Consider the following 27,309-nt stretch of genomic DNA (forward strand, 5'->3'; position numbering starts at 1 on the left):
GGGACTCACCACTGACCTTCTGGGATTTGTCACCACCACATGCCACACATGCTTAATCAGGGCACGTTTTTCTCCTAGTCGACATGCTCTCTGAAGTCTTCAATAAAGAAAATATTTTAGCCCTGGCTGCTGTGCTCAGTGGGTTGACCGCCAGCCTGCAAACCAAAGAGTCACTGGTTCGATTCCTAGTCAGGGCACAGGCCTGGGTTGCGGGCTGGGTCCCCAGTCGGGGGTGTGTGAGAAGTAACCACACATTGATGTTTCTCTCCCTCTCTTTCTCTCTCTTTTCTCCTCTCTCTAAAAATAAATAAATAAAATCTTAAAAAGAAAAGAAAAGAAAAGAAAATGTTTTATAAGAAACCCGTATGAGGGTGTAATCAGGAAAAAGTGTCAGACGATTAAAAACCAGCACTCACGGAGGCTCGGTCTGTGTCGGACAGCGCGCTGCACTTCCTGAGTATTATTCCATCTTCACAGCAGCCCCGGGGCATAGCTGCCCCTTCTCTCATTTCGATGACGGAGGAACAGGGAGGTGATGTGCTCAAAGGCTTCCAGGAGCCAGAACTGGGATTGGCAGCCACAGCGCCCAGCTTCTAGGGTTAGTGCCTTTAACGATTATGCTATCCTGTCTGCCCAAGGAGAAATCAGGCTGCTTTTAGAAATCCAGAGAGAGGACCCCCTGAGGTCAGTGCAAAGTAACCCACCTTGGGACTTGTGTGAAAAGCTGTGGAGGAGCAGGGCCAGGTGGCTCCTGCCGAATTTAGTGCAACTGCCATGTTTTCTCACTTTAAAACATTTTGAATTGAATGCAGATTTGGGTAGAATGCTGGAGAGAGGGGAAGTTGATGGAGCTTTATGGGGGTGGGTGGCCCAGAACCCTAGACATTCCTTCAACTTGTCTCTGTCCGGAGAAAGAACAAGGCTGGGGGCCTAACTCCTGGGTCTGAGGGATGAGGGGCCAGGGGCCTGGACTCCTGTGCTTTGTGGGAGGAGGGGTCTTGGTGTTCTCTGTGCAGAGTATTGGTGTCTGCAGGATTTCTGCAATATGGGGAAAAGTGGGGAGTGAGGTTCAAGGGGCACTGAAGAGGGAGAGGAGTGGAGGGAGGAAGGGTCTGGAGGATGTTGGCCAGAAGAAAATTCTGGGAGAGAAACTGGAAAGGCAGGTATAGGGGACGGGGGGGGGGGCGGGGGGGTGCGGGGCTGGAAGATCGCACAGTCAGCAGAGTCTGAGGTGTGATTGCCCGGGAGCCTCTGGTACCTGGAGGCCCGGGTGTGACCAGGCTCTGAGTCACGCGACTTCTCCCTCCTCCCTCCTCTCTTCCAGAGGCCCCTTCCCTGAACTCTCTGAGAAAGCGAGTCCACCTACCTGGGTTCCCAACCCCATCGTTCTCTCCCACCAGGACACTGCACACGCAGTTGTGGCAGGCCTTTGTGGCACCTCAGGGTCCTGTCTACCCGCCAGTCCTAACCTTCCTGAAAACCTCTTCCCTGGTGACATGCTCAGAACCAGTTTCAAATCCATTTCAACACTGATGAGATAGGCATTTCTCACGTCCCTTTTCTCCTCCTCCTCCTTCCTTCCCTCCCCCAACTCTTTTCTTCCCTTCTCCTTTTTTTCTTCTTCTTCTTTTCTCCTCCTCGCTCCCCTCCATCCCCTCCCCTCCTTCCCATCCTCCTCCTCCTCCTCCTTCTCCCTCCCTCCCTTTCCCATTTAATAGATGGGGAAGACCAAGACCTGGGAAATACAGAAGAACATGCCACCGGACCAGTGGGGGAGGAGGCAGGAGACGGAGTGAAGCCTCAGAATCAGATACCTTATCCTTTCCCATCTCCCTCTCTTAAGGTCTCCTCTCCCCAACCTGAGCTCTTCAGGGGTTCCCACCTGTATCTTTCAGGTGATAAAAATGCACAGGCACAGAAGAGAAATGGAGGGAAGGAGACACCCCATGACTACATCCACACACAGTTGGTACATGCTCTTTCAGATTTTATTCTGTGATTATTTTCTTTTACATGGTGAGGATCACGTGCTAATACATTGCCACAGCTTTTAAATTTTACATCAGATAACATCAGGATTCTTGCATGACATTAATAGTTCTGTATAGTACTATCCTGAACAGCTACATTAGTATCCTTGTCACGAGCCCAGTTATTGTTTACATAACCCACTACCTCAAACCTTGTTCCACATTTCTGGTTTACGAGAATTACTAAGCCCACGGTGGTGAATAAGGGTCTTGATTTATCTTTCCCAACTGTCTTCTAAAAATGTCATACCAATTTACAAGTTCAGTGATTGAAGTTGCTGGTCTTATTGCATCTTGACCAGAACTGAGATTGTGTGTGTGTGTGTGTGTGTGTGTGTGTGTGTTGATCTTGGATTTTTTGCTTAATTTCATTGGTTTACACACATGTACCATTGTTGAGGTTTTAATGTGACTTTGAGCAAAGGTGAAGTCAAATGTGACTACACATCCCCAATGTCCTAATTTCTGTAAATTTCCCGTTCAAGGCACAGAGCCGGAGAGATGGGAATCCGGAGATTAGCCATGGTTTCTCATGGTCTCCCGTATCCAGCCGACGAACTTGCAGACTTGGGTATAAACACCGGGGTCGTTCGGTTTGCCACAAGGGAAAGCCCCCCAGGACACCAGGCCTTGCAGGGTGCCTCTGCACACCAGCGGTCCTCCTGAGTCACCCTGCGGGGGAGAGAGCAGATTAGCTTGGGCTTCAGAGCAGCCAGCCCCGAGTCTCACACACCCTGAGGTTACCAAGTGTGCCCTGCCAGACCAGAGCCTGCCACCCTGGCCAGTGGGAAGAGACTCATTGTCTCTGTGGACCAAAGGGAGAGCAGGAATCAATGCTATCCTGCTGAGGACAACCAGGTTTTCTGAAGACACTGGCTTGAGCCCCAGCCAATGGGACCGATCACAGGAAGGAGGCGGGGCTTCCCAGAAGTCAGAGCCCGGTGGAACCACCCCTTGCCAAGCCACTGAAAGAAGGCCCATTATCTCCAGGGAACGCATACATGCACTCATCCCGGGATCCCGGACAGGGTCATCCTGGGAACCAGGGACAGAATCAATGACCTCATTCACAGGGTCAAGCGCCAAATGAAAATGCAGACCACCTGGTGCCAATATAGAAATTTCCAAACAGCAATAAGAGTGCCTTAAACCAAGCATGGGGCTCTGACCCCCTGCACAGCGCGCACAATTATAAATCAGCCCACACTGGAGGGCAAGGGGGACCCTCCCCATCCTTTAGGACACACAGCCCTGTCACATCACCTCTGTCCCTCACACACACCATCCCGTGGCCCCTGAAAAACGAGAGTGCAGACAGAAGTAAAGAGAGTGGACATGTGAGGAGGTAAAGGATGAGGGAGATACTGAGAGAGAGAGGTAGAGAGAAGGGTGGAGAGAAGAAAGGGAAGGAAGAGGGGGACAGAGAGCAGAGATGTTGGGGGAGGGGAAAGAGGCAGCCATGGGGGGATAACAAGCGTTCCAGAGGCATTTGACAGGCAGAGTCTGACACAGAGAGAAGGCGGAGGAAAACGAGGAAATTACACGAGATGGGAAGAGCGATGAAGGAAGAGGATTCTCGGAGACAGAAAGGGGGTAACAGAGATGCTAACGGGGAACAAGGAGGAGGCGGGACTCCTTTCACCAGAATCAGGACCGAGGGGAGGTGAATGAGACATAAGCTTCTGGCACGAAATCTCAGTGATTGCAATAAATAGTATTTTAACACAATACTTAGTAATCAAAGTTAATATGAAAAAAAATCCATGGCCAACGGGTTATCCCAATTTTAGATACACAGGCCAGTACTGTACAGCGCTGAACCATATGGGGCGCAGAGCAAATGGAAAATTCGGTGAAATGGATCGTTCATCGAGGATTTTTGCACGGATTTAAGGAGTGTATTTCATTGGAATAGGATGTATCTTAGTCACTGAGTGTTTATGACCCCTCTAAGTTTGTGCTTGAAGTTCAGGCCTCACTCCCTCTTCCCATAGCCCCACCCCCATTTCCTCACTTCCAGCCCCTCCCCCTTCAGCTTCGTGCCCACCCCCATGGGCAGGGCAGGCAGGGGACAGAGGAGAGAGAGAGCCCGGAAAGCGAGACTGGGCAGGGGCGAGGGAAGGCTCAGCACTCGGCCCCCAGACCCTGGGCTAAGAGGAGGGGGGAGCCAGGGCCGGGCAGGGGCGGGCTCTCACATTGCAGGCGTTGGACTTGGAGTTGGGGATGCCAGCACAGAGCATGGATTTCCCCAGCAGGTCCTTGTAAACCTTCTTGCAGTCCTCGGAGGAGATCAGCTTGACGTTGGTGCACATGAGCTCCGACGGGAAGGTCACTGTTGAGGGGGGAGAGCAGGTCAGTCAGGGGCTCGGGCTTGGGGACCGCCTGGCTGCTGATGGAGCGGAAGTGTGGGCCCTGGACCTTGAATTAAGAAAGAGCTGTGGGGCGCGATCCTATGGGCATGAAAAGGGGGACCTCCTGGTCTTCAGGGTCTAGGGGACCAGGGGCTGGGGGCCTGGGTTCCCGGGTCGCTGAGCCGCCTCACCATCAGGGCTGGTGACGGTGCCCCAGCCAGAAACGGTGCACATGGTCCCAGGCGCATCGCAGTGGGAAGGGATGTTGGCGGTCTTCACAGAGGATGTCAGCCTGGCTGCGTGACCGAGCTTCACCAGCATGATGTCATTAACGTGGGTCTCTGTGGAGTAGCCGGGGTGGACGAAGGACTGCGTGGCCCTGATCCTCTGAGCTCTCCTGCTGTCCAGACGAGCGCTGCCCATGTGAACGTTGTACTCACTGGGAGGAGAGAGACGTGCGGAGAGAGACACTGTCACTGAGAGGAGGGGAGAGAGGTCCGGGGTGGGAGGGGAGGACAGGGGCGCAGAGGTAAGGGGACAGGGGCCCGGACGGAGAGCTGGAGGCACTGTGGCTCCCCTGCCACGCACCTCATCTTGCAGTGGGCGGCGGTGAGCACCCACTGCTCGCTGACCAGCACGCCTCCACAGTGGAGCTCGTCGCCTTTGAGCAGGGCCACCTGCCAGGGGTGCGAGCCCCTTGGACATGGAACTCCATTAATAATTCTGTCCTCTGTTTCCTGTCCTGATAGAGACACAGAGGAAAACAGGGGCAGCAAGCCTCCAGGCAAAGCCGAGGAATCCGTTGAGGGATTGGCAGAGACCAAAGGACAGACAGACAGACAGACAGGCAGGCACGGAGCAGGGCAGAGGCAGAAACTGGGCACAGCACAGAGGAAGCTGCGGACAGGGATGGAGGCAGGTGGAGGGAGTCTGTTCAGAACCCAAGGGAGCATCTGGTCTGGAGGCCACCCCAGAGGCTGCTGGGAGAGACACGGAGGGCAGGAATAATTCTGGGGAGCACAGAGACCCCAGGAGCCAGAAGGAAGCAGGAGGAAAGGGGTCCCAGCAGGAGGGTCTTGTCTACATGGCAGGCAGCTGCTTCAGGGGCCTGGTTCCTGCCTCAGGGACTCTGTGCAGAGAGGGCCCTGGAGAGGGAAGGTGGGGACAGTTACAGGCTCAAGGGCAAGGTCAGGCCTCCCCGTCTGACCCTCACCTCCTCGTCTAGCAGATCCCAGGGCCAAGGACAGCAGCAGGATCAGCAGGGATGAGAGACGGGGACCTGCCATGTGGCCTCTGGGAGCCTCTGTGGGCTGCCACGCGGAGGAAGGGCGTCTTCTGTTGGGGCTGGAAAGACAAAGAGTTCAGGAACCGGAAGTCCTGGTCCCCAGGCCCTTCTGCCTTAGACCCCCAAACCTTGCTCCCCGGCCACACCCTCCCTCCGACTCAGGTTCCAGGCCTGCAGACTCCCTTCCTCTGGGGATCTGGCTTTCACCCCTCCTTGTTCGTAAGCCTGTTTCCCCAGTTCTGTTTCTCCAAGAGGCCCCAAAATTCCACCTCCAGCTTCTCAGCTCTTAGAACCAGGACTCCAGACCCCACCCCCCAGCGCCGTACCCCTCCTTTCAGGAGTAGGAATCAGCTGTCCAGCCAGCGCCCCCCTCCTGTCCTCAGAAGACCCCTTCTCACCTGCGGTGCGTCTGGATTGATCTGGGCCACAGACAAGATTGGGAGCCAAGTCTGTCCAGCCCCGTGCAGGGCGGCTCTCTTATAGCACAAGGCGCCCGCCCCCACGTCCTCTGGGGCAGGTGGAGCCGGCTGCCAGACGCCCCCTTCCTGCATGCGCGGTTACCTGGAACCCCTGAGGCAGCTAAGCAACAGGCCTGCACTGTCTCCACCCCCCCACCCCCAGGCTGTGCGGGGGCGCTACCCAGCTGGTTCGCCCCCGCACATTCTGGCCCTGGTGGCAGCGAGCAAGGGAGGGGCCGGGGGCTGGCGCTGAGGGGCGGGAGCAGGAGCCAGGGACCTGCGCAGCTCAGAAACGGGCTGCGTCCTGGGGGCTCTGCCTTGGCCAATTTTCTTGTCTTCACCCCCTCTCATGCATGCTCTACACCCCAAACTCTGGTCAGCCTGTGGGAACTTTTCCAGGCGGAATCCCAGACGTGTCTTTGAGTCTGAACCCAATACTCAAATATACGGTTATGAATGAAGAAGAGAAGCTTTTCTAACTCCATCCCCTCGATGTTTACTGTTATCACTTAGTTTGTCTCATATTGTACTTAGATTTCTATACATACTATGTATTTGTAACAAAAAATATCTGTACTAAACATTACCTAATGTAACCTTTTATTTGCTCCATAAAATATCCTGAATGATTGTTCCTCTTAGTACATTTAGATCATTTCTCCTTTTACACTGTTGTATAATATTCCACACTATGTTTTTTATTTCCTCCAGATTTTATGTGATCTGTTTTATTGAATAGTTTTAATTGCAACAATGGTAGGGTGAATTTCTTGGTACATTCATCTTTGCTCATTGTATTCATACCAGTTTCATCCACTGAGCATTTACTCTAAGCCAGAATCTCTCCTGACTCCTGAAGACACGCCATCAATAAAACAGCAAAAGTTTCTTCACGGAGGCTCTCCTTCCAGTGGGTGGAGACCTTGAGTAGCAAAATAAGAGCTTCAAACATGTAGTTTGTTTTTCTTCTTTCTTTTCGTTAAATTTATTGGGATGACATCGGTTAATGAGATTATACAGGGTGGGGCAAAACTAGGTTTAGAGTTGTCCGTTTGGACAATAGCGCTGTAACTAATAAATAATAATGCAAGAACGAACTCTGTGTGGGAGTACTCACAACTAGAAACTTATGGTTGCCTTACCATATATAGGTTTCAGGCGGACATTTCTAGCATCCATGATCTTCATGTTGCATTCTGTGCCCACCCAACATCAGATCATCTTCCATCACCATATATCATATTTAACTCCGCCCTGAGTTTTTGTTTGTTTGTTATTCTTGTTTGTTCATTTGTTGCTTTCAGATTTATATTCCATATGAATGAAGTCCTATGGTTCCTGACTTATTTCGCTTCGCAGGATATTCTCCGATCCATCCACGTTGGCACAAATGGCAGGATTTCATCTTTTCTACGGCTGGGGAGTGTTCCATTGTATATATGGACCACATCTTCTTTTTCTTGAATCGTCTATCAGAGGACACTTGGGTTGTTTCCATGTCTTGGCCACTGTGACTGATCCTGCAATTGCTGGGCCCTCTGGTAGGTCTATTCTTAATGTTCCATTGTGACTCTACCGGTTTCAAATAGACGTGAGACGCAATTCTGTTACTCTGTTAGGTGGCGTTCCTTCTGGGTGAAAACTCTGAAAGTGAGGTGGCCCTCCTGGATCCATGGAAGGAAGCGGCTGGTAAACAAAGCTGTAGCCCCACAGATGGACAAACAGAGAGATGGAGACAGTCAGGGTGTCACTGAGGTCGCTGAGCTGGTGAATTAATGCTCCGTGGAACCCCTTCACCACAGGTCCTCTTCATGCTTCCTTCCTGGTTAGAAGGTTTTTGATTTTTTTTTGGTTTCCACAGCCAATCTCTTCTTCCTTCCTGAGATCTCAATGTTGAGTCCAAATCTCAATTCAGATCCCAAATCCCAATCTTAAACCATGAATGTAAATCTAATTAAACTAGAATCTACACATGGAATCCAAATTAACCAAGAAACCCAACCTTCCCTCCAGGGGTAGCTCATCCTCCAGACCTTCTTCAACACCTTCTCTGAGATCCAATCCTTTATACATTTATGAAATATGTGTTGAGCACCAGCTATATAGCAGGCCGGTCTAAGTGCTGGGAACACACAGACCTTGACACACAGAGTCTCTTTCTTCAAGGAACTAGCAGTCCAGTGTCAAAGAAAAACTGATCAAATCATTGACAAACATAAAATGACAACTACAGTAAAGGTGCAGAGGGTTGTGAAAGCACCTCCAGGTGGTTTTATCCTAAAAATCAGCAAAGAGCTGAGAGTGGAAAGAATGGTAAGCATGCACTAGAAACAAATGGATGGGGCCAGGAGAGCCCTGGCCGGTGTGGTTTAGTGGATTGAGTGCTGGCCTGTGAACCAAAGGGTCGCTGGTTCGATTCCCAGTCAGGGCTCATGCCTGGGTTGCAGGTCAGGTCCCCAGTTGGGGGTGCGCTTAAATGGAGGTGATGGCAAAGTAGATGGAGATGTTAGGACTTCAAGGACCCTTGCTTGATGGACAGCGGTGCCATTCATTGAGAAACCATGATTAGATATGACTAAGAGACTAGAAGAGGGTGAGGAATACTTCAGTCCTTGACTTTCTGCATAATTCTAACTGTGATCCTTACGTCGATGTGGCCCAACACCGATCTCGATACCAGCCCGAGTTTTCACCTGAAAACTGAACCCGAACCGAGTCCTAATCTTCCATATTGAGTTATCCTCGACCAACTCTAACTTATACCTCAACTTGGAACCTACTTCCTGACCAAGTTACTGGATCAAAATATTAACTTAAGCTACATCTCAACCAGCCTTCATCCTGACCGTTGAGTTGAACACTGAACCCCTAACTGTAAGTCAAACTCAACCTTGACCTAGACCCTGGATGCCAACCCTGACCCACGTACAACTCAGACTTGAGTCTCTATCTTTGTCATGTTCCAGGAAGTCCACGTTGACATGTCCCCTGGGAACCCATCTTCAACTGACTTCTGACAACAGTCCAACACTCTGGCCCCTACCCCACACCTGTTCTCATTCCCAACCCAATTTCTACCTGAAATCCCATTCTTTTTTTAAAAAGAGATTTTATTTATTTATTTTTAGAGAGAGGGAGGAAGAGGGGAGAAGAGAGGGAGAGAAACATCGGTCAATTGTCTCTTGCATGTCCCCAAGTGGGGACCTGGCCCACAACCCAGGCATGCGCCCTGACCAGGAATCGAACGGGTGGCCTTTCACTTTGCGGGAAGATGCCCAATCCACTGAGCCTCACCAGCCAGGGCTGAAATCCCATTCTTACTTTCATGTCCAACTTTACTCTCTGTCTCTTTTTTATTTTTTTATTTTTTTTATTTTGGTTTTTCAATTACAGTTGTCCCCTTTTCCCCTAATTTCTCTCCCCCACCCAACCCACCCCCTCTCCCGCATACTCTCTGTCTCTTCATGAACTCTACACATCACCTTGACCCTTGTTTTATGAAACTTCTAATATAAAGTCTACCAACTTCTGGTCAAGATGGTGAAGTAGGTACCTCTGTGCTTGCCTCCTCCCACAATCCTATTAAAATTATAACTAAATCAGAGAACAACCGTCCTTGAGAACCACCTGAAGACAAGATAAACAGATGCCCTGTAACTAAAGACATAAAGAAGACGCCACATCAGGAATGGCAGAAAAGGCAGCGTGCAATGAAAGGGTCCTACAGGCAGAGTGTGGTGATGAAGAATTGGGGGCTATCTCGGCCACAGAGGTCCTCCCCGAGGAGCAAGGGGTCACAGCCCCATATAGGGGCACCAGTGCCATGAAGTGGAGTCTCCATAACATGTAATTGTCAAGGCCACGGGGGATTTCATGTTAGAAAGACCAAGGGCTGCTAGAAATTAAAAAAAAAAAAAGAATGCTACTCTTAAAGGGGCCACCCGCAGACTCGCTCACAGACCCACTTGCTCTCATCTTCAGTGTAGGGCGGCACCCCAACATTTGCCAGGGAAACACAGGGAGAAATGACATTGACTAATCAGGGCGAGGGCTGGAGAGGCAGGGGACAAGGCAACTCTTTCTAGGGACAAAAATACTGGCAGACACCACTGTTGATGTGTTGGACTCTCCTTTTCCCAGCTCTCCTGGGGCAGGCAGGTGCCAAATCCAGTCTCAGTCTGCCTCAGAGCCCCTCCCAAGAGGCTCCAGTCCCCACACACCTAGTGGCTGGTTTCAGATTCCACCTGAGCACCAGCCAGGGAACTCCTTGTTGCAATGACTCTGCTCCTTGGGGGTCAGTTCACCCTCTGTAGTCACAGCCAGTCCCCACCTGCAGTCAGCTTGAAGCCTGTTAATGATTTCCTTTACTGTGCAAACACTTTTTACCTGTAAATTGATGAGTGGATAAAAAAATATATATGGTACAGCCCTGGCTGGTGTGGCTCCATGGATTGAGCACCAGGCTGTGAACTGAAGGGTCTCAGGTTCGATTCCCAGTCAGGGATCATGCCTGGGTTGCGGGCCAGGTCCCCGGTTGGGGGCGTGTGAGAGGCAGCCCATCACTCACACAACAGTGTTTCTCTCCCTCTCTGTCTCCCTCTCTCTCTAAAAATAAAGAAAATACTATAAAAATTATGATATATATAATGGAATATCACTTGGCCATAAATAATAAAACACCACAAATAGACCTCGAGGGTATTATGCTTAGTAAAATAAGTCAGTGAGAGGAAGACCAATACCATGTCGTTTCATTTATATGTGGAATCTAAAGAACAAAGTACAAACAACACAACACAAAACAAAAATCCCAAACAAGCCAAAACAGGCTCAGACACAGAAAGAGGACTCATGGTTGCCGGAGGGGAACGGGATTTGAGGAACAGATGAAAAATGTAGTTGGAAAATACCTCACAGGGAGGTAAAGTCAAAATATCATTTGGTTAGTGATCCCCGTTTTGCAGGTGAGGAAGGTGAGGCTCAGAGATGAAAAGGGACTTGCCCAGAGACAAGGGGCAGAGCCCTGGTTTGCATGGACCTGCCTGGGGCACAAGCAGGTGGGTTTTCCCACATCCCAGGGCCTCCCTGGAAGTGAGAGGCAGACAGGCAGGCACCTGGGTCCTGGCTTTGCTGCTTCCTGGTGAATCACATCGCCTCTCTGAGATGGGCCCCAGTTCTTCGCTGCGAAGCAGGATGAGGGCCCCCTGTTCCTCAAAGTTCCAAAGGGAGAAGCTCAGTGGACGTCCAGAGTTTGTGTCCAGAATGAGGAGGGAGCCGGGACCTTGACTGCGGTCCTGGGGCAGGAATGGCCTGAACTCTTGGGTCTGAGGGAAAAGGGCCTGGGAGATTTGGCTCCTATGTTATGTGCGAGGAGGGGTCTTAGCATTCTGTGTGCAGGGAATCGGTGCTGTAGGATTTGTACAATGTGGGCAAGGCTGAGGGGCCGGGGGTTAGGAGAGACTGGGGAGAGTCATGAGATGAGAAAAAAGGTGACAAAAGTGGGACTGCGTGAGTCTGACAAGGTCAGTGACTGAAAGTAACCACACAAGATGTTCTGATTCTTAAAAACAAAAATCTAACTGAGCGAGTTATTGCCTGAGGTCATGTCCTAAGCCCTATGTGTTAGGTTAACCTTGACCTTGAGCAAGCCCTGTCCATTGGCTTTGTGCATCTGGAATAAAAATAACTTTAAATGTCAGATGATCTCTTCTCCAGATCTGCAGAGATGAATATGAATACCGGGGAGGAGACGACCCCTACATTCCTCTCAGTTATTTCACCTGAATACCTTGGTGAAATATTTATGTGAGATGTTAACTCTCCCGCATGCCCTGTAAAAGAAACATATATCCTTCCATTTTACTTTGTAGCCAATCCTAGAGATTTCCCCACTTTACTTTTTGAAAATTCAACAAGAAGACATTCACAAGTTGTTACAGAGAATTCCACCTCCAGACGTGTAGAGAGGAGCTGAGAGGCGGGGCCGGGTGTTTCCAGCTAGACTTAGTGCAACTGCCCTGTTTTGTTACCTTAAAATTTTTTAGATTGAATATTGATTTGAGGTGGCGTGTGGGAGAGAGGAGAGGTTAATGGAGCTTCTTGGCAATGGGTGGTCCTAAACCACAGGCATTTCTTCAACTTGTCCCTGATTCAGAGGAAGGACAAGGCTGGGGACCTGGACTCCTGGGTCTGAGGAAGGAGAGGCTGAGAGCCTGGGCCCCTGTGTTTTGTGGGAGAAGGGGGTCTCGGTTTCCACTGTGCAGAGCATGGGTGGGTGCAGAATTTCTGCAAATTGGGGAAGAGTAAGGAGTCGGGAACCAAGGAATACTAAATTAGGGGATGAGATGAAAAGAGGAAAGGACTGGAGGATCTGGGCTGGAAGGTAATTCTGGTAAAGAAAGTCTAAAGGCTTTTGGGAGAGGTGGGTTGGAGGGATCCAGAGTCTGATGTGTGACTGCCCAAGGTGCCCAGGAGAGCAGAAGTCTGGGGACCCTGCCAGGCTCTGAGTCCCCGGGGACTCCTCCCTCCTCCCTCCTCCCTTCCAGAGGCCCCTTCCAAGCACTCATTGAGAAGGGGAGCCCACCTGCTCAGGTTCCCACCCCATCGTTCTCTCTTTCTCCAGACTCCGGGTGCTTCTTGTGGCAGGACCTCCCTGGGTTTCGATGTCCCGTCTAAGTTCCACCACTTCCTGAAAACCTCCTCCCTTTCTCTTAGTTAGTCACCTGCAAAATGTTCAGAACCACTTTTAAATCCATTTTCACCCTGAAGAAGTAAGCGTTTTTCTTCTCCCTTTTTCCCTTTCTCTCCCTCTCTTATTTTATGGATGGGGAAAATGGATACCTGTCGAATGTAGAGAAATATGCTGCTGGACTGGTGGGGGGACAGGAGACAGAGTGAAAGCTCAGATTCACATACATTTTCCTTTCCCTGGTCTTCTCTCCCCAACCGGAGCTCTTATAACCTGTGCTTTTCAGGTTATAAAAGGGCACAGGCACAGAAAGGGAAATGGAAGGAAGGAGACACCCATGACTATGTCCACATGCAGTTGGTACGTGCTCTTTCAGATCTTATTCTGTGACTGCTTCATTGTATGCAGTGAGGATCACATGCGTGTACATTTTTGTCTTTCTTTTTTCGATTTAATGTCAGCTACCATAAACATTCCTGCATGACACTAACAGCTCTGCATAATTACTGTCCTGAACAACTTCATTAATATCCTTGCCCTAAACTGATAAACAGTTCACTAATGGGGAACTCCTCTGTGTTTCCTCTGCTCTGTTATGACAGAGGATGTTGTTACGAACGCAAACCTTGCCATTGTGGATTTACTAGAACTCCTGGCTCAAAGCACTGAATAAGGCTCTCGATTCACCTTGCTCAACCACCTTCTGTTAAAAGTGTTCTGATTTAGTTTCAGTGGTGGAAGCTGCAGGTCCTACTGCATGGTTTTGAAAAAAAAAATTACTTTATTTATTTTTTAATACCAGCATTGACGTTTGTGTGCTTTGTGTTTGGTGGTAGATTCTTTGAATATCGTTAATGTTTTAATATGACCTTGAAAAATGATCAAGCCAAATACGACCGTAGGTCCCAGGGCTCTTTATTTCCGTGACGCTCCCGTTCAGGCCATAGGGGTAGAGAGATGGGAGTATGGAGAAATTAGGAAAAATTTCTCATGATTTCATGTATCCATTTGCGGTACTTGCACACGTGGGTGTAGACGATGGGGACGAACGGCAGTAGACAAGGGATGTATCCGGAGGACACCAGGCCCTGCAGGGAGCCTCCGCACATCAGAGGGCTCCCCGCGTCACCCTGCAGGGGAGAGAGCGGGTTCGCTGTAGCTCCAGCGCAGCCAGCCCTGAGGTCTCAGACCCCCGCGTTTATCAAGTCTTGGTCCTGCCAGACCACAGCCTGCCACCCTGGCCAATGGGAAGAGACTCATTGTCTCAGTGGACCAATGAGAGAGCAGGAATTAAAGCTCTTATGGAAGAGATGAAGCGGGTTCGCTGAAACATTGGCTGGAGCTCCGGGTAAGGGGACCAATCACAGGGAGCGGGCGGGGCTTCCCGGAAGTCAGAGCCCCATTTGTTTTCAATCGGGAACCGCTCTTTCCCAGGCCACGTGGAGGAGCATCATCTCTTGATACATGACCTTGCCCAGGGATGGTCTCAAAAACGAGGGGCTGGACCAACGACCTAATTCACAGGGTCCAGCGCAGAATGAAAACGTGGACCACCAGGTTCAAACACACAAATTTTAACACAACAACAAAAGTGCGTTAAACCAAGAGCGTGACTGTCCTGAGCGTGGGGCTCTGTGAATCAGGTCCTCGCTAGGGAACCAGAGGGACTGCGCCCCGCCCCCCTTCTTTAGGACATACAGACCTCTCCCATGACCTCTATCCCTCACACTGTCCGCCTGCTTCTGAAAGCTGTGCGTGCAGATGGGAGCAAAGAGACTGGGAGTACAAAGAGGCACAGGATGAGGGAGAAAGACAGAGGGGCAGAGAGAAGGATGGGGAGAAGGGGACAGAGAAGCAGAAACGATGGGGGAGGAAAAAGAGGCAGCGATGGAGAGGAAAAGAGTGATGGAGGCAAATCCAGAAGCAGAGAGGGAGAGAGGGAGGGAGAGAGAGAGAGGAAACCAGCACAGAGAGAACACAGAGGAAAACAAGGACGTGAACGGAGGTGCAGGGAGAGATGAGGGAAGACGGTTCTCAGAGACGGAGGGGGGTACCGAGATGAGGGGGGGGGACAAGAGGAGGAGGGGCTCCTTCTTTTCCCAGAACCAGGACCAGATACAAAGCTCTATAAGCAGGACTTAGCCTCAGGCACATCTCAGCGATTGCCATGAGTATTTTAATGCAAAACCTTAGAAATCAAATTCAATATGAAAAAATCCATGACAAACCAGTATTGCAACTTCAGATAAACACGGGGTTGGTCTCGTGCTTGTCTGAACCACAGAGGAGCCCGAGGAAAAGGGAAAATCCAGTCAATTCGGATTGCACTTGGTTGAAAAATTTTTAATGTTTTGTTCATCATGGATTTTTGTGTGTGTGTGTGTGTGTATTATTTTTTAAATGTTTCATTGGAATAGGATTCATCTTGGTCACTGAGTGTTTGGTGCCCCTTAAAGCTGGTGTTCACCCCCCTTCCCCTAGTCCCACTCCCTCTCCCATCTCCTGTTTCTGACCTTCAGCTTCATGCCCACCCCCAGGGCCACGTCAGCCCCCCGGGTTCCCGCTCTGGGAGAGGCAGAGGACTGAGTAGAGAACAGGAGAGTGAGCCTGGTCAGGTGCGAGGCAAGGCTCAGTGCCAGGGTCAGGCCCCCAGGCTCTAGGTGGAGGGGACTTCGGGGCTCTGGGCTGAGAGGAAGCAGGGCTGGGGTAGGAGAGGAGGGGACTCACTTTGCAGGCAAAGGAGAGTTTGTTGGGGGCCACAGCGCAGATCATGTGTTTTGTCAACTGGATACTGTGAAACTTCCTGCAGCTCTTGTAGGAGATGAGGGTGATGTTGGAGCACATGAGCTCAAATGGATAGGACACTGTTGGGGAAGTTAGGGGCAGTTAGAGGCTTGGTCCCGTGGACCCCTGAACAGAGGTGGATTTAACGGCAGGAGCACCGGGCATGGGCCCTGAGCCCTGACCTCCGAAGGGCCCCGCAAAACCCCAGCTTTACACTTTTTTCTAATGACACCAAGTTTGGTCTGCATAAAATATGGCTAACATGTATTTTGATTTTCCCTGTCTCTTTTTTTTAAGGGGTCCCATATTTTCTTCTGTGCCTGGGACCTCAACCGACCTTAATCCGCCTCTGTCCCTGGATGCTGATGTAAAAGATTCATGGCCCTGGATATTGGACAAGGAGAGGCTGCGTGACTCATGCTGTGGTCACGAACAGACACCTCATCTTGGAGTCCTGGGTCTGAAGGAGAAAGGGGCTTGTGTCTCAACTCCTGGGTCTGAGGGAAGATGGTGCTGGGGGCCAGGATTCCTGGGTCTGCGGGAGGAGAGGGCTGGGTCCTGGATACCTAAGTGTCTGATGATGCATCTGGGGACAGGGATTCTTTGTCTGAGCAAGAAGCTGGCTGTGGTTCTGGGTTCTTAGGTCTGTGGAATGAAGGCCTTGGGGAGGAGGGGCTAAAGACTGGGCTTCTGGATCTGAGCACAGAGAACCCAGGGGTTTGGGCTCCTGGGCCTGAGACAGGATAGCTTTGAGGGTCTAGGAGACTGGGCCAAAGGTGCAGCCTTACCTTCATTCATGGTGATGCTGCCCCAGCCAGAAAGGGTACATGTGGCCCCCCCATGTTTGCAGCTGGAGGGCAGTTTGACCTTCCTCACAGCTGGTGAGAGCTGGGCTGGGCGGCTGAGCTTCACCAGCATGAAGTCATGAATGTATTTCCGATTGTCCCACTTGGGGTGGATGAAGGACTGTGTAGCCCTGATCTTCTGGGCATTCCCATCATCCAGAAGGTCGCTGCCCATGTGCACGGTGTACTCACTGGAAAAAAACCCCCAAAAATTCAGAAGGAGACACTGTGATGGAGAGGGAGGATAGGAAGGGGGACAGACTTCCTTAGATAAGAAGACAGAAACCCAGAATGTGGGGGAGAAACACGCAGAGAGAGACAGAACCCCACAGAGAGGGAAAGACGGAGAAGCAGAGAGGTGAGGACAGAGGACAAAGACCCCGAGGAAAAGATGGAGTCCCCATGGCTCCCCTGCCACGTACTGCATGTAGCAGTGGGCGACCGTGAGCACCCACTGCTTGCCGACCAGCACGCCTGAGCACTGGAACATGTTGTCATAAAGCAGGGCCACCTGCCAGGGCTGGTGGCCTCTTGGACATGGAACTCCACTAATAATCCTTTCCCCGGTGTTGTGGGCTGGATGGAGACAAGGAGAAGGCATGGGTAACAGGCACCAGGGGAAGACTGAGGTCACAGCGCATGGATTCCCAGAGACTGCAGTGGAGAGACAGACAGACAAACAGACAGGCACGGAGCAGGGCAGAGGCAGAAACTGGGCATGTGCAGAGGAAGCTGCAGACAGGGATGGAGGCAGGTGGAGGGATTCTGCCCAGAGGCTGATGGGAGAGACCAGGAGGGCAGGAAGCAGCCTGGGGGTGGGGGTGGGGGTGGGGGAACGACAACACAGAGACCCCAGGAGCCAGAAGGAAGCAGGAGGAAAGGGGTCCCAGCAGGAGGGTCTTGTCTGCATGGGAGGCAGCGGCTGCAGGGGGCAGGGCCCTGCTCAGCTCAGGAATGTGCTGCGTCCTGGGGCCTCTGCTTTGGCCAATTTTTTTTGTCCTCATTCCTTCTCATACGTGGTCTACACCCTACACCCCAACTCTGGTCAGCCTGTGGGAACTTTTCCAGGCGGAATCCCAGACGTGTCTTTGAACCTGAACCCAGTTCTCAAATATACGGTTATGAATGAAGAACAGAAGCTTTTCTAACTCCATCCACTCAGTGTTTACTGTTCTCACCTAGTCTGTGTCTCATATTGTACTTAGATTTCTGTACATTTTATGTATTTGTAACAAAAATATCTGTACTGTCCTGGCTGCTGTGGCTCAGTGAATTGAGTGATGGCCTGCGAACCAAAGGGTCACTGGTTCGATTCCCAGTCAGGGCACATGCCTGGGTTGCGGGCCAGGTCCCTGGTTGGGGGCACGTGAGAGGCAACCACACATTGATGTTTCTCTCCCTCTCTCTCTCCCTCCCTTCCCTTCTCTCTAAAAATAAATAAATAAACTTTTAAAAATACTATCTGTAATAAATATTATCTTTTATTTGCTCTATAAAATACCCTGAACTGTTTTTCTCTCTTTGTACATTTCCATCATTTCTCCTCCTTTAATCCTGTTGCATAATATTCCTCGCTATGTTTCAAACTGAGGTATATTTGGATAGCTTTTATTTCAATAATGATGGGATGAATTTCTTTGACCACTCATCTTTGGTCATTGTATCCTTTCCAGAAGTAGCCACTGAGCATTTACTCTGTGCCAGAAACTATTCTGGCCTCTGAGGACACAGCATGAACAAAACAGCAAAAATTTTTTCCAGAGTTTCTTGTTCCTGTGAGTGGAGACCTTAAGTGTTAAAAAAATTTTTTTTAATTAAAAAAAAAGAGGACTTAAAATACCTAGTGTTTTGTTTTTGTTTTTTTAAACCAGACTGTAAGTGCTGTGGAGAAAAATAAGACCAGAAGGAGAAAAAGGGAATTGGTTTCCTCGCCTTTGAGTGACCCCTGGGGCTATAATATTAGGGAAGACAGTTAGAAAGGCTTCATGTGAAGAGGACATTTGACCAAAATTTTATTTTATTTTTTATTTTTAAAAGAGTTTACTTATTTACGTTTAGAGAGAGGGAGATATAGAAGGAGAGAAACATTGATGTGTGAGAGAAACACGAATTGCTTGCCTCTCACACGCCCCCAACTGGGGACCTGCCCCACAACCCAGGCATGTGGCCTGATTGGGAATCGAACCAGCGACCCTTTGGTTCACAGGCTGGTGCTCAATCCACTGAGCCACACCAGCCAGGGCTGAACAAAATTTTGGGGGATGTGGTGGATGAATTTATGTAGCTACTTAGGGTCAGTGAGTCCCATCACTGTGAACACGCGGGTGAGAGAGAAGGGGGAGGCTGACCTAGAATGTTCTGGCAGGGAAGCTTTGTGACTGGAGGAGAATGAGCCAAAAGGAGAAGGGAGATGTCTCTCAGTGAGGTCGGCACGGGGATGGAGAGCCGAGGCAGGACTCTGGCTTTCCTCTGAACAAGACAAAAACCGTTTTCCGATTAGCAAAATTTCCAACAATGGCATTGACCCGTACTTCTAAATCAGACCCCGAAATATGATTCATTCCTCAGCTCTGAGCCCAGATCTTACCTCAGTCCTGACTCCTAATTTCACCCTAACACTGTTTTATAATCCGACCCGTAATAGACATTATTGTGGCCGAGTCAACTGTTCACTCCTTCTGCCATTTGTCAGAACCCCGGTTCAGTTTGGATAACCTGCTCTCCCCCATGGGACTACAGAGGAACTTTACTGCACCAAGCACAGAGCCATATTCTGCTTTCCAGGGGTTGGCCTAGAAATAGGCCACGTCTGGGAACTGCTTTATTATTTTCCAAAGCAAGGCACGAGAAGAGTTCTCCTTTACTTTGTTGGACGGTGTCCTTTCTGGATGTAAGTTCTGGAAGCGAGGTGGCCCTCCCGGAACCCTGGAAGGAAGTGGCCAGCAGAGAAAGCCATAGTCCACAGGTGGACAAACAGAGAGATGGAGACAGTCAGGGGCTTGGTGACGTCGCTGAGCTGGTGAATTAATGCTCCATGGAGCCCCTTCCTCTCATGCCATCTTCAGGTTTCCTTCTGATGGGGAGCCTTTTAAAAAATATTATTTTTGGTTTCCACAACCAATTTCTTTTTTACTGAGACCTCAATGTTGAGTCAAAGTCTCACGTAAGATCCAAAATTTAATCCCAAATTGTGAATCCGAGTATCACACTAACAAGAATCTCCACGTGGAATCCAAATTCACCAAGAAACCCAACCCTCCTGCCACATTATCTCCAAGACCAAATCCTTTATATACATCAGCGTTCTCAACCTGTGGGTCGCGACCCCTTTGGGGGTCAAACAACCCTTTCACAGGGGTCACCTAAGACCATCGGAAAAAACATATATAATTACATATTGTTTTTGTGATTAATCACTATGTTTTCATTATGTTCAATTTGTAACAATGAAAATACATCCTGCATATCAGATATTTACATTACGATTCATAACAGTAGCAAAATTACAGTTATGACGTAGCAACGAAAATAATTTTATGGTTGGGGGTCACCACTACATGAGGAACTGTATTGGAGGGTCGCGGCATTAGGAAGGTTGAGAACCCATCGAGCACCCCCTGCGTTTCAGGCTGGGCTATGTGCCGAGGACACACTGGTGCTCAAACCTAGACGCAGGGTCCCTTTCTTCAGGAAACTGAGAGTCAAGTGTAAAAGAATAATCAAATCATTGCTCTACAAATATAAATTTCCAACTTCAATGAGTGCTTGGAAGTAAAAGTGTTGTGAAGGCACTTGGGGGGGAGCGGGGTTTGAACCAGGAAGTAACAAAGAGCTGAGAGTGGAAGAACAATAAGCATGAACTAGAAAGAATGGAGAATATCATGTAGAAGAAACAGCAGGTGCAAAGGTCCTGAGATCGGAGGGGAGTATGGATGGAGCCCACAGAAGAGCGGCTGTCTGGAACCAGACAGTGGAAGACCTTGGACAACAGATCATGCTGAGTTTGACTTCACTGTATTCTCTCACTTATCGTGGGTATTACATTCTAGACTCCCCTGCGATAGGTGAAAATCTGCAAAGTAGGAACCTTACATTTGTTTTAGTTTTTATGTATATTTTAAGGCTTTATAAACCCTTCCCACATGCTTATAAACTGTTCCCACTCCCTTATTAACCTTTCCCACTCCCTTATTAACCTTTTCCACACTTTTATAAACATTACTGATGTTCTTAACCCTATTCTACACTCTTAAACCTCCGACACTTTAACAACATACATATACAGTACCGCAAAATCCCATAATATAGCGAAAAATCCGCGATAAATAATTATAATATTTTTAAAAATCCCGTGATACAGTGAGGCCGCGATAAGTGAGCCGCGATACAGAGAGGGACTACTGTATTTTGTGGACCATGTGGACCACTTGGACTTATTCAGAGGACTGACTTAACATCTATACTTTCAAAATATCAGTCCGGCAGCTCTATGAAGAAGGAATTTGAAGGAGATGTGGACTCAAATGGGGGCCATTGCTGTTGTCCAAGTGAGAGATGATGGTGACTGGAATAAGGCCATTTGGGACGTGAAGAGGGCAGGTAATAATTGGATGGATTCAAGGTGCATTTAGGAGAGAAAGTCAACAGGAGCTGAATGGAACTTGTGGTGATGGGGGTTGAGGTGTTAGGGCTTCGAGGTCTCTCACTCAATGGATAGTGTTGCCATTCAAGAAGAAGGCTGGGTTGGACTTTATCAAGAGCTTATGAGAGGGTGAGCAGGACCACAGTCCCTGATGTCAATCATAATCCCAGCTCCAGCCTTTACTTTGACACTAGCCTCAACTCCAATCTTCCAACAAGCCTGAGTCTTAACCTACAATCTCGATCACAGGTAACCCTGACCCTCAATATTGTTTTATCCTGGACCAAGTCCACTTTATATCTGGACCTACTGCCCGAACAAGCTCCTGACTCCAAGTATCAAGTCAAACCTCAACTAACCTCAACCCTGTCTCGACTTGAACCCTGAATTTCTAACCCTAAGCCACACTCTACCTTGACCCAGACACTAGAGGTCACCAGAGCCCCAGTTCCATCCATGACCCCAGGCACAACCTCGCTCTGCCTCCCTGTTGTGTTCTAGGAAACCATCTCCGACTCACACCTGACACCATCCTAACTCTCTGACCCTCATTTCCACCTACCTTTCTACCTGATTTCTACCTCATTTCCGTGCCAGCTGCTCCTCCTCTTCATCCTCTCCATACAGCTCCTCTTCCTTGCACAAAAATGCGAATGTAAAGTCTACACACTAACAACCTTCCAACATTGATCCCAAGCTCTTTCCAAACCTACATCTCAAGGCAAAAGGGAGGGTTAATTAAAACAATGAAAGAGATACGGGTCGGTACCTACCAGGCACTGAATTAACATTACCTATCTTACCACATCATCTGGAGAATAAAGAACTTCAATTTCTTGTTGTACCTTCTGTGGCATGTGTCAGACACTTGTTGGACCCTGTCATTATTTCTCACGTAGGTCCAAGTGACGACCATCTTTCCTGTTTTTATTGATGAGCAGAGGAAGATTTTAAAAAGTTAAGCTCATGTGAGCAACATTATTCATCTAAGGAGCCGGAAGAGGCAGAAGTTGAGTCTTCAAAACTGCCCGCGGTCTCACTGTGGTACAAGCTCACACTCTGGGAAAAATATTTCCCTGCTTTTCCCATGGGGGAAGCCAGATCCACAACGGACACATTGAGGGTGGGGACACGGAAGGCCCTGCCAGTGAGCTTCCCATTCAGCTCAGGGACGCTCTTGCCCACACAGTCTTGGCAGCACCTGCAGAAGCTGAGAGGACATTCTGGGCAGCCCCTTGGCCATCACAGCTTCCCAGAGAGGACATCCATGGTTACCTGGGTGACAGTGATGGCATGCACTGCCATTATGAGTCACTGTTCAATGCCACAGTTGTCATGGTGACCTTGGCCATGGGGGCCATGCAGTTGGTGCAGGAGGCATGGCTGGCATCTTGAGGGAGTTGTCATATTTGCCATGGTTCACACCCATCACAAACATGGGGGCATCCATAGAAGGGGCAGAGATGATGACCCACTTGGCCCCATTTCAAGTGAGCCCTAGCCTTCTTCTCCAAGGTGGTGAAGACACCCGTGGGCTCCACAGCGTACTCAGCACCAGCATCATCCTGTTTAACGTTGGCACAATCTTGCTCCTGGAAGATGGAGGTGGGCTTTCCATTGATGACAAGTTTCTTATTCTCAGCCTTGACTGTGCCTTTGAACTTGCCATGGGTAGAATCATACTGGAACATGTAGACCATGTATTTGAGGTCAATGAAGGGGTTACAGATGCAGACAATATCCACCTTTTCTTCTTTGGAGTCAAAGGCAGGTAACAGGCACCCAAGACAGCCACATTTGTTCACTCCAACTGGAAACAAGCATGTGTCCGGCTGTCCACAACCCAAATCCTAGAGGCAGGTGCTGATGTGAAGGAAAGTGATTTTATTCAGGTGCCGGCCACCTGGCAGAGGAGGGACTCTCATCTCAAAGCCCATCTCAGCACCTCAGGCGTCCCAGCTAGTTTATATGGGGAATGGCAGAAAAACAGGAACAAAGCAATTTCTGGCAACATGCAGGTTGGTTTCATTGTTATCTCTGTGCATCATCCTGTGGTTTCCTTGCTCCATCCGCAGTTTCACTGCTGATATCTGGCAATGGGACGCGTGGGCAGCGTCCCTGCTGTTCTGCTATGAGTTACTGGCGCTTGCTTGGTCCCTTGTGGTCAGGGCCAGTCCTTGGCTAAGCACGAGCCGCAACTGCTAATGTCTACAAAATACTTAGAAGGAAACTTTCCACCCATGAATCTTCTGTGAGCTTGTTAGTACAGCCTGTTCTATCATCACCGGCTGATTAGTAGGTCATGTTTGCTTCCATCGTTGTTACAGGACCTTCCCCATCACGTCTCAGAATCCCGGCTGCCGCCGCTCAGGAGACAATAGTGTGTCAGACAGAAGGAGCCGAGGGCCCACGGCAGCTTCTGGAAGGAGGGATGGATTCAATCATTTCATCATTCACTCATCCATAAAATTCCTTCAACAACTATTTGTTGAGCACCATTCTGAGCAGTAGGATCACCCAATGAAGGAAATAGATATAACCTGAGACCTTAGGGAGCTTTAAAGTCTGGTGGTTAGTTATCTCAGTTTTGCAGGTGAGGAAGGTGAGGCTGAGAGATGAAAAGGGACTTGCCCAGAGAGACAAGGGGCAGAGCCCTGGTTTGCACGGACCTGCCTGGGGCACGAGCAGGTGGGTTTTCCCATCATCCCACGGCCTCCCTGGAAGTGAGAGGCAGACAGGCAGGCACCTGGGTCCTGGCTTTGCTGTTTCCTGGTGAATCACATTGCCTCTCTGAGATGAGTCCCAGCTCTTCACTGTGAAGCAGGACAAGGGACTCCCTGGACTCCAAAGTCCCAAAGGGAGGACCTCAGTGGACGTCCAGACTTTTGGGTCCAGAAGGAAACAGGAAACTGAAATCTTAGTGGGGCCTGGGCCAGGAAGACCTGTTCTCTGGGGTCTGATAGATAAGGACCCGGGAGACTTGGCTCCTATGTTTTGTGCGAGAGGGTGTCTTAACATTCTGTGTGCAGGGAATCAATGGCTGTAGAATTTGTACAATATGGGCAAGAGCAAGGGTACAAGAGACTGAACAGTATAATGAGGTGAGAAGAAATATGAACAAAAATGGGCCTATCTGCTCTGCCTGGTGTGGCTCAGTGGATTTAATGCCAGCCTGCGAACCAAAGGGTTGCCGGTTCAATTCCCAGTCAGGACACATGCTTGGGTTGTGAGCCACGTCCCCCGCTGGGGGAGTGCAAGAGGCAACTGATCTATGTGTCTCTTCCTCTTTTTTTCCTCCTTTCCCCTCTCTCTAAAAAGTAAAATAAAATATCCTCTAAAAAAATGGAACTATTTGACAAGTCTGACAAGATCAGTAACTGCAAGCAACTACCATGGGTGTTCTTATTAAAAATTTCCAACTGAGCAGGTTATTACGGGAAGTCACATCCTAAGCCCTATATGATTGGCTAACCTTGACCTTGAGCAAACACTGCTCATTGTCTTTGTGCATCTGGAATAATAACATGCTTCAAATGTCAGAATGATAATAGATTGACTATTTTGATACTGGGAGGAGAGGACGCCAACATTCCTCATAGTTATTTTTTTACCCGTATACCTCACTGAAATATCCATGGGCGGAATGAACTGTCTTACATCACCGTGCAAAAGAAACATGTACCTCTCTATTTTACTTTGTACACAATCTTAGTGATATCTCGGCTTTCCTTTTTATAAATTCCACAAGAGGACTGTCACAAGTCATGGCCAAGAATTCCACCTCCAGACTTGTATAGAGGAGCTGAGAGGCGGGGTCTGGTGTCTCCTGCCAGACTTAGTGCAAGTGTTATGTTTTGTTATTTAAAAATAATTTAAGTATATTTTACTGATTATGCTATTACAGTTGTACCAATATTTTTCTTTTTCTCCCCTCTTCCTAGTACCCCCTTTTCCTCCAGCAATCCCCCCAGCCTTAGTTCATGTCCATGGGTCATGCATATAAGTTCTTTGGCTTCTCCATCTGCTTTACTATTCTTAATGTCCCCCTATTTGTACCAACCAATTATGCTTCTTGATCCCTGCACCTTTTCCACCAATCTCCCCCCTTCCCTCTCCCCGCTGATAACCCTCCATATGATCTCCATATTTATGGTTCTGTTCCTGTTCTAGTTGTTTGCTTAGTTTGTTTTTGTTTTTCTTAGATTCATTTGTTGATAGTTGTGTTTATTGTCATTTTAATGTTCATAGTTTTGATATTCTTTTTCTTAAATGTGTCCCTTTAACATTTCATATAATAATGGCTTGGTGATGATGAACTCCTTTAGCTTTGCCTTGTCTGGGAAGCGCTTTATCTGCCCTTCCATTCTAAATGATAGCTTTGCTGGATAGAGGAATCTTGGTTGGAGGTCCTTGCTTTTCATCACTTTGAATACTTCTTGCCAGTCCCTTCTTGCCTACAGAGTTTCTTTTGAGAAATCAGCTGATAGTCTTATGGGAACTCCTTTATATGTAACTCTCTTCTTTCCTCTTGCTACTTTTAAGATTCTCTCTTCATTTTTAACCTTTCGTATTTTAATTATCATGTGTTTTGGTGTGGTCTTCTTTGGGTGTAGCTTGTTTGGGACTCTCTGTGCTTCCTGGACTTGTATGTCTATTTCTTTTACCAAATTAAGAAGTTTCCCTTTATTATTTTTTTCAAATAAGTTATCAATTTCTTGCTCTTCCTCTTCTCCTTCCCCTATGGTTCAGATGTTGGCATGTTTAAAGTTGTCCCAGAGGTTCCTAAGCCTCTCCTCATTTTTTTCAATTCTTGTTTTTCCATTCTGTACTGGTTGACTGTTTATTTCTTCTTTATGTTCCAAATCGTTAATCTCAACCTCAGTTTCCTTCGCTTCATTATTGATTTCACGTGAATTTTCCTTCATTTCACTTAGTATAGCCTTCACTTCTTCCCTTATGTGTTTCCCATATACAATAATTTCTGTGAGCATCTTTATCACCACTGTTTTGAACTCTGCATCTGTTAGATTGGCTCTCTCCTTGTCTGTGAGGCTGACTATCTCCTCGTCACTTAGTTCTCTCACTGGAACCTTGATCCACTCCTTCTTTTGGGCCATACTTCTCTGTCTTTTCATCTTGATGGGCTCCTGTGTTTGTTTGCCTCTGTGTCTTAAAGCTGTCACACCTGTTATGTTGTAAGGGGTGGGGCCTTAGGTGTTCATCAGTGAAGGGTGACTCATTTCACCACCTTGTGGTGCTGTGTGTGGGAGAGGGATCAGAGAAGAAACAATGCCTCTTGCTTGACACCGTCTGCTTTTCTAGTCACTTCACCCACTTCCCGTGTGGGACTGGTACCCCTCTAGCTGTTGCCCTGGTGATGGTTTCCAGAGTGGGTGGGTTTGAGGATGTTTTAGAACCATGGGGCCCTCTAAACAGACTCTCCTGAGAGACTGGCAGTTTATTCCACCACCCCAGCTCCCACTGGTGTTCACAGCCAGAAGCAATGAGGCTTTATTTTTCCAGTGCTGGATACATGAGCTGCACTGAGGTTTCTGTGTTTTGCATTTTGGTCGCAGGTTTTTGCACATTTATTGGTATACACACCTGGCATATTGTTCATGTTTACTATGACTTTCTAATGAAAAAAATGAACTAACAAGCCAAATAGAGACAGGCTCATAGATAGAGAACAGGCACACAGCTGCGGGGAAGGGAGGAGTACATTGGGGGGTGGGATGGAGGGGTTGAGCAAAAAAGAAAGAGAAAGAAAAAACTCATGGACACAGACATCAGTGCCTGGGGAGGGGGAGGAGATGGAGGTGAAAAGAGTGTTACAGAGCCCTGGGCTCCTCCAACTGAAAACAAACCCACAGGCTCTTTAGTTAGGGGTCCGATTGCCCGCCGCCAGAATTACAACTCGTAATACTTCAGTTGAGTGAAAATTGTTTACTTAACAGTTACACATATCCTTGCCTCCCCCCTACCAAACCTAGCCAGCTTTAGGAAGGTCAGAAACACCGTTTCCCTACGTCCCAAACACAGTTCAGCTTTACCAGCGGCTGCCAATCACTCAATCTGATTGGGGATGTCCTTTCTGTGCTGTGGTGCCCTTCAGCTCTCAATACAAAACCGCTGGGATTCTCAGCCTCCTTGCAAACTGTCTTCTTTCTGTAAACTGTGTGGATCTCCTCTCCTTCTCCAGAGCACCCCTGCGAACACCCGCCAG

General features: G+C 48.8%; 2 protein-coding genes across 2 annotated transcripts; both read right to left on the reverse strand.

Moving 5' to 3' along the window:
- Nucleotides 1-1,970: 1,970 nt before the first annotated feature.
- Nucleotides 1,971-5,725, reverse strand: LOC149995160 (kallikrein-7-like). The gene is made up of 5 exons (XM_090260016.1): nucleotides 5,595-5,725; nucleotides 4,970-5,123; nucleotides 4,573-4,820; nucleotides 4,226-4,362; nucleotides 1,971-2,702 (listed from the first exon to the last, which is right to left on the reverse strand). The coding sequence occupies exons 1-5, from the start codon at nucleotides 5,665-5,667 to the stop codon at nucleotides 2,547-2,549; spliced, it is 768 nt and encodes a 255-aa protein (XP_090116142.1). The 5' UTR covers nucleotides 5,668-5,725; the 3' UTR covers nucleotides 1,971-2,546.
- Nucleotides 5,726-13,786: 8,061 nt separating this feature from the next.
- Nucleotides 13,787-24,719, reverse strand: LOC149995161 (kallikrein-7-like). The gene is made up of 7 exons (XM_090259130.1): nucleotides 24,695-24,719; nucleotides 22,612-22,836; nucleotides 16,864-17,017; nucleotides 16,385-16,632; nucleotides 15,540-15,676; nucleotides 15,326-15,394; nucleotides 13,787-13,942 (listed from the first exon to the last, which is right to left on the reverse strand). Exons 1-7 carry the CDS (start codon nucleotides 24,717-24,719, stop codon nucleotides 13,787-13,789), a joined length of 1,014 nt encoding a protein of 337 aa, XP_090115256.1.
- Nucleotides 24,720-27,309: the final 2,590 nt, after the last annotated feature.

Source organism: Furipterus horrens, unplaced genomic scaffold (genome assembly GCF_987537825.1).
Source record: "Furipterus horrens unplaced genomic scaffold, mFurHor1.1.pri manual_scaffold_13, whole genome shotgun sequence".
NCBI classification, from domain to species: domain Eukaryota; kingdom Metazoa; phylum Chordata; class Mammalia; order Chiroptera; family Furipteridae; genus Furipterus; species Furipterus horrens.

What these genes read in the sequence shown, in the direction of transcription:
- LOC149995160 (XM_090260016.1), bottom strand. Translation starts at nt 5,667, where the DNA reads ATGGCAGGTCCCCGTCTCTCATCCCTGCTGATCCTGCTGCTGTCCTTG. An exon ending in GCCGCCCACTGCAAGATGAG is followed by an intron (nt 4,821 to 4,969) that starts GTGCGTGGCAGG and finishes CTCTCCTCCCAG; the next exon opens with TGAGTACAACGTTCACATGG. An exon ending in CCAAGTCCAACGCCTGCAAT is followed by an intron (nt 2,703 to 4,225) that starts GTGAGAGCCCGC and finishes TCTCCCCCGCAG; the next exon opens with GGTGACTCAGGAGGACCGCT.
- LOC149995161 (XM_090259130.1), bottom strand. Translation starts at nt 24,719, where the DNA reads ATGGATATTTCAGTGAGGTATACGG. An exon ending in GTACGCTGTGGAGCCCACGG is followed by an intron (nt 17,018 to 22,611) that starts GTGTCTTCACCA and finishes GTCTCCATCCAG; the next exon opens with CCCACAACACCGGGGAAAGG. An exon ending in AACTCTCCTTTGCCTGCAAA is followed by an intron (nt 15,395 to 15,539) that starts GTGAGTCCCCTC and finishes TTCTCTACTCAG; the next exon opens with TCCTCTGCCTCTCCCAGAGC.